At 41.7% G+C, this 11958-nt stretch overlaps 2 protein-coding genes and 1 non-coding gene across 7 annotated transcripts in view; 1 reads left to right on the top strand and 2 right to left on the bottom strand.

Moving 5' to 3' along the window:
* The window catches only part of tex10 (testis expressed 10), an 11139-nt gene extending 5599 nt beyond the window's left edge, over nucleotides 1-5540 (bottom strand). The window contains exons 1-10 of one of the 3 annotated variants that reach the window (XM_046045676.1): nucleotides 5390-5540; nucleotides 4717-4928; nucleotides 4412-4599; nucleotides 3970-4296; nucleotides 3669-3881; nucleotides 3264-3516; nucleotides 3063-3175; nucleotides 2596-2843; nucleotides 2224-2359; nucleotides 1133-1302 (exon numbers count right to left, since the gene is read on the bottom strand). In XM_046045676.1, the coding sequence (XP_045901632.1) occupies nucleotides 1133-1302; nucleotides 2224-2359; nucleotides 2596-2843; nucleotides 3063-3175; nucleotides 3264-3516; nucleotides 3669-3881; nucleotides 3970-4296; nucleotides 4412-4599; nucleotides 4717-4899 (1831 nt within the window). In that variant the 5' untranslated portion in view covers nucleotides 4900-4928; nucleotides 5390-5540. The other 2 variants (XM_046045677.1, XM_046045675.1) reach the window with 2 other exon arrangements.
* Nucleotides 632-704, bottom strand: trnat-ugu. The gene has a single exon. It is a non-coding gene; the product is annotated as a tRNA-Thr (tRNA).
* si:ch211-197h24.6 lies at nucleotides 4795-11797 on the top strand. 3 transcript variants are annotated; one of them, XM_046045681.1, is made up of 12 exons: nucleotides 4797-4940; nucleotides 6144-6234; nucleotides 7773-7806; nucleotides 8871-8948; nucleotides 9044-9183; nucleotides 9276-9401; nucleotides 10014-10059; nucleotides 10157-10225; nucleotides 10332-10729; nucleotides 10826-10930; nucleotides 11197-11296; nucleotides 11485-11797. In XM_046045681.1, the coding sequence occupies exons 2-12, from the start codon at nucleotides 6160-6162 to the stop codon at nucleotides 11526-11528; spliced, it is 1215 nt and encodes a 404-aa protein (XP_045901637.1). In that variant the 5' UTR covers nucleotides 4797-4940; nucleotides 6144-6159; the 3' UTR covers nucleotides 11529-11797. The 3 variants fall into 3 exon arrangements, with proteins under 3 accessions (XP_045901638.1, XP_045901637.1, XP_045901636.1); XM_046045680.1 differs by lacking the exon at nucleotides 4797-4940 and adding an exon at nucleotides 5728-5885; XM_046045682.1 differs by lacking the exon at nucleotides 7773-7806 and having other exon boundaries at nucleotides 4795-4940.
* The last annotated feature ends 161 nt before the right edge of the window (nucleotides 11798-11958 follow it).

Raw genomic sequence — 11958 nt, 5'->3', positions numbered from 1 at the left:
TGGGGAGACTAAACAACCACTACACAAACTCATGGCTCAACACAGAAGGGCCAACTCCTCAGGTCAAGACTCTGCAGTCTACTTACATCTGAAGGACAGAGGACACTCGTTTGAGGACCACCAGGTGCACATTTTAGACAGAGAAGATGGATGGTTTGAAAGAGGTGTCAAGGAAGCCATCTACACCAGGGTTGAGAAGCCGTCATTGAACAGGGGAGGGGGTCTACGCCACCACTTATCCCCCACTTACAATGCTGTCCTTTCATCACTTCCCAGGAAACTCAACAAACGTAACCTATTGGCCTCAGGTGAAGATGCCAACGATGGTCGTTCAGTCTTGGCCACAGGTAGTCTCAACGACTGTAACGACAGTCGTCACAACACCAAGGAATACTAACGAACCAGCGGTATCGATGACCCGGGATAACGACCCCACTGAGGTTAAATAGCTGAGTTTCCCTGCCAGTCAGTCAGAACTGAAGAAGTCCTTTGGATAAGGGACGAAACGTCTTCCAGTATCTTCAACCAAGTCCAGTTGCCCTTGATTTTAACCATCGATGGATTACTATGACCTGGATGACTGAGAATCTTCATAGACATCAACTTAAGTATAAAAAAATAATAATAATTAAGGCTCCAGTGAGGTTCGAACTCACGACCCCTGGTTTACAAGACCAGTGCTCTAACCACTGAGCTATAGAGCCCTTGTTAAATATGTTAATACAGATCAGCAATATAAAGGCTGCACCTAAAACACCCATGGGCGTGATACCTGAGTGGCTCAACCAGTTGCAGAAGTGTCCTGAGCTTTCCTATGCAGTGCCAGCTCATTGAAAATGTTGAAAGGATGTAACTGCAAACTTAAATGAAGATATCATCCAAACATTTTTCTTTACTGCCCTTTAGGCAACTCTATGGCCAGACGAGGGCGTTCATTTTGGGGCTCCGAGTCTCAGCTGCTCCTGGAAGTGCCTTTATGCCCCCACAGCCAGTGTAAGTGCTTGTACATAAACAAACAAGCAATTTGAATAAACTTAAAGTCTCTCTAAAGTTTTCAAAAGGTAATTTTATGTGCTTGTTTCTGCTTTTATTTGGTTGTTTCTTTTTTTTCTCTTTAATTGAGTGCGCGTACCGTAGAGCCTGCAGGCGTGTGTCTGCAGACTGTTCAGCAGGTCTTTGTTTCCTCGAGAAGCGGCAGCCTGGATGGACAGGATGAGTCGGGCAGAGAGAGCAGGGTTACGGTGGCCCAGTTGGGACAACTGCACAGGAAGAGATGCCAACCAGCAACACAGCACCTTACTCCTTCAGAGAGACAGAGGGAGGGGTAACATGCAGATGTGTATGTGAACCAAGTTACAGTAAGTTACTAAGAAACAATGTGTTGTCTGTCCTTGTCTCTGGATTTTAAGAATTTTCACTTGGATCTCGATAGACCTATTTTTGGGTCTAAGCACAAACAAACGTGCAAATATGTTTTTGTTACATCCCTCTAGGCCTAAAACATATATTATGTAGATCAGAACATTGTTCTTCAAAACCTGAGTAGGATACATTTTCTTGCCCTCCACTTCATTTACAAGCACAAAGAAGAATTATTAGTTTTCACAGAGGGTACAGTCCTGGATAAGTTAGCTTGAGTAAAAGGTCATTTCATGTAGACTATACAACAGATGATCATCATAAACACTTTCTGCATTTGATTGGATAAACAAATCAGTCACTGTCAATGCTTACAATTTCTAAACTGGCATAAGTGTGGATATTCTGGAAATGACAAATTTCTCAAAAACAAAGCCATCTGAGTTTCTAATCTGAGTGAGGAGTAAGGGGTGCATTTGGTTAAGCAAGCTTTATATCTACAATGCATAGTTTAAATAATTGGTGACAAGGTTTTTGAGGTTTGTTTCAATAGCCAGTGAGTTTTGTTATTTTCTAAATCTTCACAAAACTCATATGATCAGATTTATTTCACAAATGATTCACCTCAAAATCCTGTAGTGAAACGTCGTCTGGCTGATGTTTCTATTACGCTACTGTGCAAGGACATTATGTTATGTCGTACAAGTCGGTTTTTAATTCAGAAAAATCTAATTTTAATGGGCAAAACAGATACAGTCCAATTTGTGGCAACTGCAGTGGTTATGGTGACAATCAGCTCTATACAGGTCCTGTAAATCTGCAGTTTAAAGATGCCACATGTAGAAAAACAATGACTGAAGTTACCTTGCAATGTGTGTGTGTCCTTGCTCCTGCAGGTAGAGCTTGCTGTAGAAAGACAGCAGCAGAGATCGTGTCTGTAGAGTCAGGTTCCTCTGCTTATAGTAGACATACACCGCTGCCAACAGATCCTCTGTCACTGCTGCACAAATACAAACAAACACACATTGAGACATTAAAGTTTATAAAATGGACATTAAGAATGTCTTGTAGTTCACAAATTACCACGCCATAATTTATCTTTTCATAAAGCATTGAAATAAACACTTCAATTTGTGAGTGCATTCTACGGCCAACATTACTTTATTAATAACACTGAACTCTTGTGATCTTTATTAAAATCGGACACACTTTCACAAAGACGCTGCATGTGCTTACTTTTGCTCCTCTTTGTGAGCACCATCTTCCACACAGTACCCAGCAGCATGTGGAGCTGCTTGTAGCTCAGTTTTACTCCGCTGCCCAGAGTGTCTCGGACAAATGTCCTCAGAGGTGTAAGCCAGTCTCCATCCGTCTCTCGGCCGAGTCCCTGCCTCTGGCTGAGGGACACCATGACCTGACAAAGTGTGATGTTTAGGGCCAGAGGCTCCACTGTCAGTCCTGGGACGGCTGCAGTTTGCTTGCTCCTAAAGAAAGGGCGGTGGGATTACAGTAGTTACAGCTAGTTTACGTTATGATTCAAAACATTCAAATTGTATGAAGTAAATGGTTGAGTGTGTAAGTTCTTAACCTTTAAATAATTGACTTCCCCTCTCACATGATCCGCATTACAAAGTTTTACTTCACATTAATAAAAGTGGGAAGAAAGGATGCATTCTTAACACATTAACGTTGATATTCTTTACCTTTTGAGTTCAACCTTCTTTTTATGTTTGGGTGTGTCCAGAGCACCATAGGGAAAGTTTTTCATGAAGTGCTGCTTAAAATCTCCAAGGTATTCTTTATGGAACCAAGCATCCTGCACAAAGACAAATCCATTTATTGGTAAACCTTTTCTTGTACAAAAAACAAATCCCTATGTGATGTTTCTGCACTCCTCATCTCACCAGTGAATCCCTGTGCTCCTGCTGTGGTGCCAGTTTTCTCAGCAGCTGCAGAACAGACAACACCTGGAACATTACCGACATGGCTTCTGGGGTGAGCAGGTGAGCGCCCTCGGTGCTGTTCCAGGGACAGTCACCGGTGCTGGCTTCTACCCACACTTCTAGCAGAAGAGGCACCAGTGTGGCTGCAAAGCTCTGAATAGAATCAGCTGAATCCAGACCCTCACCTACTGCGGGTCCAGGGTCCACCTCCGGTCTACACAGTTAGATGAAAAAAAGAATTTGTTAAACTTAAAATATAATTTTTAAAATCAACTGAAACCAGGCTTTTTTTTGTTATGTCAAATGTTCATATAAATTCTGTCTCTTCCTATTCCTGGATGGTTAGAGAAGTTTGTGGTATCATACCTGAGTCTAAAGGTGGATCGTGGAGTTGGTTTGGCCCCAGAATGCTCATACACCTTAACTCCGACCTTGCTGTAGGTGAGCTCTTCCCAGGTGAGATACAGAGGTGTAATCCTGCCCTCTGCACTGGAACCAAACACACCTTCAGTTGGGACAAAAATATCACTTTCCTCCACTGGTCTTTCCTCAACTACTGCCTGCAGAAAACGCCCAAGCCTGAAATATAAGCGACACAAAACAAAGGGTTAGAATTGTAATTTAATATACTTTTCAGAATCAGTGTGCATGCACATGGCCTACATACCTGAGGAGCACAGAGAGCCGCCACTGCTGGCCAGTCACAGCCCTGCTAGGATTGACTGACAGTGTCCAGGTCCGTCCCTTAGCATCCTGGGCTTTTTTGGCTCCCCCGCTGCTTTGTCTGTGAGATATCAACTCCAGGAAGTTAGTGAGGAGCAGTGCAGGCCGCGCTGCTAGCAGAGAAGGGTAGTGTTCCAGCAACACATCAAGAACCTTCATGGCGTCCTCCTGGATGCCGGTCTCGATGTGGCACATGGCACAAGACAAGTGGGCACTGAGGAGGTTGGAAAATGGAGCCACTCGTTCTGCAGGTACAGACTGTGCAATAAACCTGGGAGCATTGCACAATTTTAACAGTTTAACAGTTTAGCCCATGTCATTTGAGGGTGAAACGAAAGCAAAGTGCAGTTTTTATTGTATTTCTGTATCACTGTTGTTTCACTAACCTGAGCACACGTGTAGCTGCCACGCGAACGTTGCCATCCTTGTCTGTGAAAACAGCTGCCACTTCAGAAAGCAGGCGAGAGAGATGCTGCTCTAACAGAGAGGGATTAAGGGACAGCAACTCTCTCAAACCCAACAAGGCACTATGTTTCACATTGGCACTGTAATGGTGGAGCTGAGACAGGAGCTCCTGGTGAAGCCGGAGGAAAGCGAGAGAAAGCAGACATATTAGAGTTGAAAAAAATTATTGAAAGTGAGAGCCTGCCAGCAAGTTTGCTGACATGAGAAACACAGATGCAGAGCTTACATTGATACCAAGCTGCCTGTGTGTGGTGGGGCCACTCGTGTCTCTCTTCAGCTGCTCAGTTAGATGGATTCTCTTTGAACGGAAGTTGGTGTTGGTGGCATTATCAGCTTTGGGCTTCGTCTTTCCCACCTTCAATTTGACCTTCTGGAAGTCGTCCTGTCTCTTCTTCTTCTTGGATTTCATCGCTGCAGTCTATACTGCTGTCTGTGATACTGGACATGCAGGTAGAGATGATGGAATTGAATGAGTGCATTGATTTAAATAAAAACCAAAGTGACCACTGGGATATGTTTGGAGTAACGTTAGGCGTTTGAAGCATTAAAACATACATTTTGCAGCATAAACTGCAGAAATCCACTCTGAATAGTGAGATTAGGGAAGCGTTTAAACAACAAGAGTGATAGCTGCACCTATTTCTGCATAAATAGCTTGTAGCTAACTATCTCGTAAGCTGGTCCAGCTTCATGCATGGCATTTCTTATTTTACTTACCACAGAAAAAAAGTATTTTCTAATAACGTTGAAGTCAGAGGTTTACACTGTATCAAACTCACTCAATGTCTAGAGATAAATAGTATTCCCCGGTAACAACTGTCAATACAAATAAAAAGAAAATAGGTATTCCATCTCGTGTTGATGCATGGGGTCCTCTGAATCTCTACGTGCTCACTAACCTGAGACCTCCTCGGCGGGGCTTACAAAATAAGAAACCTCTATAACTGGGACCTCATAGAGTGTCTTTAAGATGCCCTAACAATACATTATTTACCCACTTGTAATGAAAATGAATCAAATATAAAAATTTTCCCCACGTGTCCTGGACATTAACGTTTTCAATACACTAATGTTGTTTGCACCAGCGAGGTGACAAAAACGAGCGCACTGCATAGGTGTCCGCATATGTGCCCTAATAATATTAAAGTATGAATTGCTATTCCCTGACAAAGCCCAATTTAATGTGACAATTTTGATTTAGTGTTGTTATGAGAGGCTGTTTGCTTTTATTTTCAGGTACAGAATAATAATATAGCGTTAAATTCGGATTACTTAACAGGCGAAAGAACTGCTCCCTATTTTCACCCAAACGGCTATCCGCATTAGTTACATCCTAGCTTGTCCGTCCTCCTGAATCGTGCTCGCTGTGTGCGTTTATATTATATCAAACCTCGGGTAAGTTATGTAATATTATCTTAGTGTTTAACCACCGGAGAGACCTGTGATATTTGGTTTTTGGACTTGCTTAGATATTTTCCCAGCTAACGTAATATTGTCACAAAACTGGTCAGCTCGGCCTGGTCTTAAACGAAGCAACACAGGCAAAACGAGTATATGTTCATCCAGATAGACCATAACTCGTTAACCAATAATGAGAGCGTGTATCTATCTTTGAGGGGAATCACTTCTCTTATCATTTTCTTTGTCCCACAGGGTGAAAACGGACGAAATGGAGGGTCAGGCTTCAGTCAACCAGCCTCCACCAAAAAATGGGCCCCAGCAGAATCAAAAGAGAAACGCAAGGGTAAATATCACACACATTCAACAAAATAAACACTACTTAAACCATCACAATGCATATAATTACATTATCATTATCTCGCATGTATGGTGCTGACCGCTCATGAAGGAAACGTGATTTCCTTTATATAAATTATTCCCTTATTAATGATATTGTACTCTGGCAGTTGTGATGCCTGATGGAGAGCCAGGCGGCAGCAGTCCTTGACAGGTGGACTTGCTGCCAGCCTCTGTGCTCTCAGGTTTGGTTGTGTTCGCACTCTGATGTATGATGACCCCATTGTGTGGTCTTGGCCTCGCATCTGTGGCCTGTTGTCACTGTTGTGCACCGATTTTACACAGTTTAATTCGTCGATTTCACGATGCAAACATTTCTTCAGTCTTCTGAAACTGTTTCACGTTTTCACTTCTTCTCAGATTTGACATTGAGCTTCATGTGTGATATGACCCTGGCTCTTTGAGCCAATATCTAAAGGCAGGCTACTCGGTTTTTATTTCTGAGTCCTGTCACGCTCAAAACAAACAAAAAGGAATCTAATATTTGCAGGGCTCCTGGAGAGATTCTCTCAAAAATTTATGTTTTATAAGCCTTTCCTTGCATTGTTACATAATTTGTAAATCACCTGCATCACTGCAGTGATTACTACACACTAATGAAATTCAATGCTTGAAATCCCACTCTTAAACTTGATGAACTTGCTGTATAAATTAATTCATAAAACACACAATGAATTTAATTTAATATTCACGTTAACTTTTATAAGCTGCATGCAGCATTTTGAATTTACCAGGTGATTGGCTGCTTGTTTCTGACTACCGTCTCCTTCAATTTTCTATTGATTGATTGAAGAAAGGGTACCTTTGGGAACATGTTTTGTTGTTCGACGAGTGCCTCAGCCCCAGTGGTTGCCACTTTGAGGCTACAAAATATAGCAGAAACAACCTCCATATTTTTCTAAAGCTTATGATTCAAACTGACATCACTCTCCCTTTTGCTCTTCCTGAAAAGAGGGTGGATGTTAAGTTGTTATCATGTCATTTGTGTTGTTGTGTGCTGTTTTCATCTGTTAAGCTTAGATTCAGGGGTTCCACAATACACAGAAGAAGAGCAACGGCTCGGTGCAACATCTCAGTTTCATCCTCCTGGGAAAATTACTGAGGTCTTGACCTCTGTGTTCTTTAATGTTGCCTGTAGACATGTTTGCATATTGAACTTTGTACTTTAGCCTTCATTCAGTGAATCAACTTTTATCTCTCTTCCCTATTAAACAAGTAATTTAGTGTCGCTGTTCTACATTCTCATTTGATGAGAATTTAGACTAATCACCATACTACACAATTTAGACTCCGTTTGTAAACGTGTCTCTGTGACTGTCGCTGCTTGATGCAGGGGTCATGGAGAATGAGGAAAATAAGGGCTCTGTGGCACATATAGTGTGGCGGACATGGACGAGGAGTTCAGTCCTCTGCTAAGTGTCATCCTGTCACTAATGCCTGTATGTGTCTCTCTCCTTCATGTGGGTTTATTCCCTCCATTGACAGAGAAAGCAGCATCCGCAGCATTCTGCTGATATAGGTAAGTCCTTTATGTACGGTGCCACTTCCAGTGCTGAGAGTTGAAGCTTGAGACCTTGTTTTCCTGGCTTCATGTCATGGGTGGTGGCATGTTCATCACTCTTTGAGACTCACACTCTCAGAGATGGGGGCTGTTGTGGTGCCATCCATGGCTTTGGTCTTTGCAGATCAGTGTTTGCCACTGCAGAAATAATCTTGCAAAACACAAGTCTCCTATTAAAAAATCAAATTTTGAACATTTAAATGGTTTTTAAAAAAAAAACAGCAATTTAAACATGTCAATCCATTCTCCTAAGATGTTGCTACCTTGAAGACCAGCACCATAAGCTCCGTTAGTCCCTAGCAACATCTCAAAACAGCGGGACATACAGTGATACAACCACGCCTCTTTGATGGTTGCAGATGAGGTTTAATGCACTTTGTGTGCTGTGGTGGTTGTATAAACACTGGGTTTTTTTCTCCATAAAATATTTTTAACACTGCTGAATGCAGGGTTAATTTTTTATTCAGTTGCTTGTGCTACACTGGCTTTAGTGATAACATTTTGTATTACAGTACTTCTTAATCTGAGTAAACCTTTCCTGCTTAGCAGAGGTTTTTAAATTATGCAGGGAGTTTAGCGTGCGTTCACAGTTGGACTGCTTCATTAGTGCGGCACAGAAGTGATACAGTACTTCTGTATTTGGACACAGCGAGAAGCAGTGCACCACAGGAGCTGGTGTTTGGGCCTAACTAAATGGGGGTTAGCTAAGAACTGCTGTTCCCGTTCTTCCCCCCAAGGCTTTAAAAGTAGGCTTGGGGACTTTGGGTTTCTAATTGTTGTTTGGTTTATATTATAAAATTCATTGGCCATCAAACACTGCAGAAAATGTAAGAACACAACACATTTTCTTGACTTCAGTGTCTTTTACTATGATTTATTATGGTTAAGGTATCTTCCCCAGAAATGTATAACTAAGTGGCTCGCTGAACTAGTTTGTCGGACATGAACTTTGTTTGTCTCACTTGTTTATCAGTTGTGAATCATGATAAATCTTTGTGCTGACCACAGTTGTATTTTCCCAGTATTCACAAAAGGGACATCCATCCAGACCATGCCCTCTCTCAGCAAACAGTTGAAGGGTGTCACAGAGTGTATCATTGGTAAGCTGAAGGGCTGTTTCCCTCACACACATCTACTTTACCTTCCTCCCTCCTAATATTGAAATACCTAACCAGTGGTCATCACGTGTCTACAGGTCTTCAGTACGTGTGGGAGTACCGCAGCCCAAGTAAATCTGTCCCACCACACTACCAGTGCAAACTCTGTGCCGTCTCCCGCTTGCAGCATGATATGCTTGCCCACGTGAAAGGCTGGAAACACAGCTTCAGATACTTGGTGAGTATTGTTGGTTCCTTTAGACTGCCTCAAAGGCAAGATTATTTATTAAGTATATTTTTTATATTTATATATTTCTGCATTGTACACAGAAAAAGGTCCACCCTGACAAGGTCACCTGTGAAGAGGAAGAGGCCACCAAAGAGCCTACTGTAAGGAAGACAATTAAAGAAGTTGCAGCTGAGGTGGAGAAGACAGAGGGGAGGGGGCAACTCAAGGTGATTGTCAGGCCCATATCACTGCAGCAGAGGCACAAAATCCTCCTCGGTGTGATATTTGCTAGATTCTTGCCTATAATATTAGGAAATGATGCGTTGGCTTGGGGATATTGCTGCAAGTACTGGTGAGAAGATGAAATACAATCTAGGAAGTTCTACATCCATGAACTTGAAGGCTTAATATTATATAGGGGTTTATAATACTAAGAGGCAGGTCGTCGCAACTCTAAAGTTATGACGGCATTAATCATTTAATCTTCCATCTCGATGATTGTGAGGTAAACAGCCATTTACTTTATGAAGCTATCTATCAGTATTGTGCATGCTAGGTGTTTCTAAGTTTGCATTGCCACAAACACTTAAGCCGAGTCTGTATTCTTCTCCTATTTTTTTTTTTTTTTTTGATCAGGCCTTACTTATTGAAATGAATGAGGAGGAAGTGGTTTCCTTGAAGCAGTGCAGTCAGAATGTAGCCTTACTAAACAATTACATTAAATTTTTATTTAACATTTAATAAAAATATCCCAAGTGTATATTTGAGTACTGGATGTACTTAATTTATAAGTCATGATTGTGGATTTGACATTTTTCTGTTCCTCTTGTGGCTTTTAGGTGATTCTGAAGGAGCCCTGCGAAGTACCGGCTTTCAAAGGACTCCGTAAGTTACTCTGCTTTAGTTTTTGTAATGGAAAGGATTTGTTGTTGGTTGGTTACGTGAGTTGTGAATGTCTCTCATGTCCTTTCCTCCTACACAGGTTCTGCTGTTCCAAAGGTTATGCCTCCACAAGCACCAGGGATGGGACTAAAGGGACCCTCACCCTTTGGTGAGTCATTTTTTATTTTTGAAGCACGATTGGTGTGAGTGTGCATGTGTGCAATTTTTCTTTTTAATCACTGCATTTGAATGTAACAAACATGTCTCTCTCAAAGGTCCCAGGTTCTCTGACCCGAGGTTTCATGGACAGTTTCCTCCTCAGGGTGGTCCTCTCTCTGACTATCCAGTGGGAGAGTATGGGGAGTCCGAGTTTGGAGGCTACTCTGCCAGGGAAGATTTCCTTGACTCTGGTATGGATCGAAGACCTTTCCTAGATGGCATCGGTCATCGCCCAGCTGGAGATGGTTTTGGACTGGGTGGTGGAAGAGATAGCTACGGAAGGAGTGGACTACTGGAGAACCCCCCTCCCAGAATGTATCCCGACGAGTACCAGAGCAGCCAGATGGGGAGTAGTTTAATGGACCAACCAATGGACAAGTCAACAGAGAGGCCAGGGTTGATTGGAGCAGCTCCAGAAAGTAGCAGCCCTCCTAATACGCTACTCACTTACCTGGTATGTCTCATTTCTCAAAATAGTCTCCAACTTAATATGTTAATGAATTATTAATTTATTTTTAAACATGCAGTCACTTCTCAATTTATATTTTAGGACTCTTTCCGGATAGAGAACGAGAGTGACGCACAGCTAGTCCTGAAGGTGACACAGAAACTAACAGATGTGCTGATGGAGTACAGGCTGAGGAGCGTATCAAAGGTATGGTGCTTGTTTTACAATCCTGTTCTCATATCATGAGATTTTAAAGATGAATCATTAAATCTGATCTAACCTACTAAATGCTAATCTAGTTGTAATTAAATTGTACCTGTGTTATTCTACTACAAGTCACTCTGAGCCAGATTTTGCATGTGTCCATATTTTTCAGTTGTTGAATTGTCTCATTGATTGAAACACATGAAAGTATATTTGGCAACATGAGCGTTGTTGCTTCCTTAATTTTTTCTTGTTCATTTCCTCCTTAGGGATCCAGTCTGAACAGCTTGTCAATGAGCTCCACAAGCTTCTCCTCCACACCCTCCAGATTGCCAAACAGCAGTGACCGATACTCAAGTAGCTTCTCAGGTATGTAAGCATCTGTGACTCAAATCCAGAAAGTCATGTAATGTTTATTGTTGACTGGAAGATGCCAAAGAAAATATCCTGTTGCTCATATAAATATATTTTGATTTCCAAGTTATTTATTTATAAGTGAAGCATTTTTCTTTGTGCTGCCCTTTGATTGTGTTTTGGCATGTTGTGTGTCTGTGCAGGTCCATCCAGGTACTCTGATGTTACACCCAGGTATTACAAATGACAGAAGATGTGACCCCTCGATCTTCTCATCCCGTCAGTCACTAACTGTCCAGGAGTTAAAAACTTAGAATTTGTGTAAATGCTTTTAGGTATAGGGTTGGGTTTTTTTGCTACCTAGTAGTTTTGTTTTTTTTAAGATTTTGACTTCAGAAGATTTATAACTTGGAAAGTCTTACACAAAGTGACTTGTGCATGTTTTCAGCAGCTTTAACATGTATGGCCATTTGTTTCCCACGGTCCAGTTCTATTAAATATAATGGATAAAATGGTTTTTGTGTGTGGTTTTTGAAATGTGAAATCCATTCATTAAACAAGGCTGCAATTGAATGGTTTCCTTAAGAACATGTAATTGAGTTCTTATGGTACATACACAATGGGGCTCCAATAAGTTCTGAATGTAGTCTCAGTGTTGGAGACACTTCAAGATTTTC

The sequence above is a fragment of the Micropterus dolomieu genome, linkage group LG03 (assembly GCF_021292245.1).
Source record: "Micropterus dolomieu isolate WLL.071019.BEF.003 ecotype Adirondacks linkage group LG03, ASM2129224v1, whole genome shotgun sequence".
NCBI lineage: Eukaryota > Metazoa > Chordata > Actinopteri > Centrarchiformes > Centrarchidae > Micropterus > Micropterus dolomieu.
This window is presented reverse-complemented; position numbering and strand designations above follow the sequence as displayed.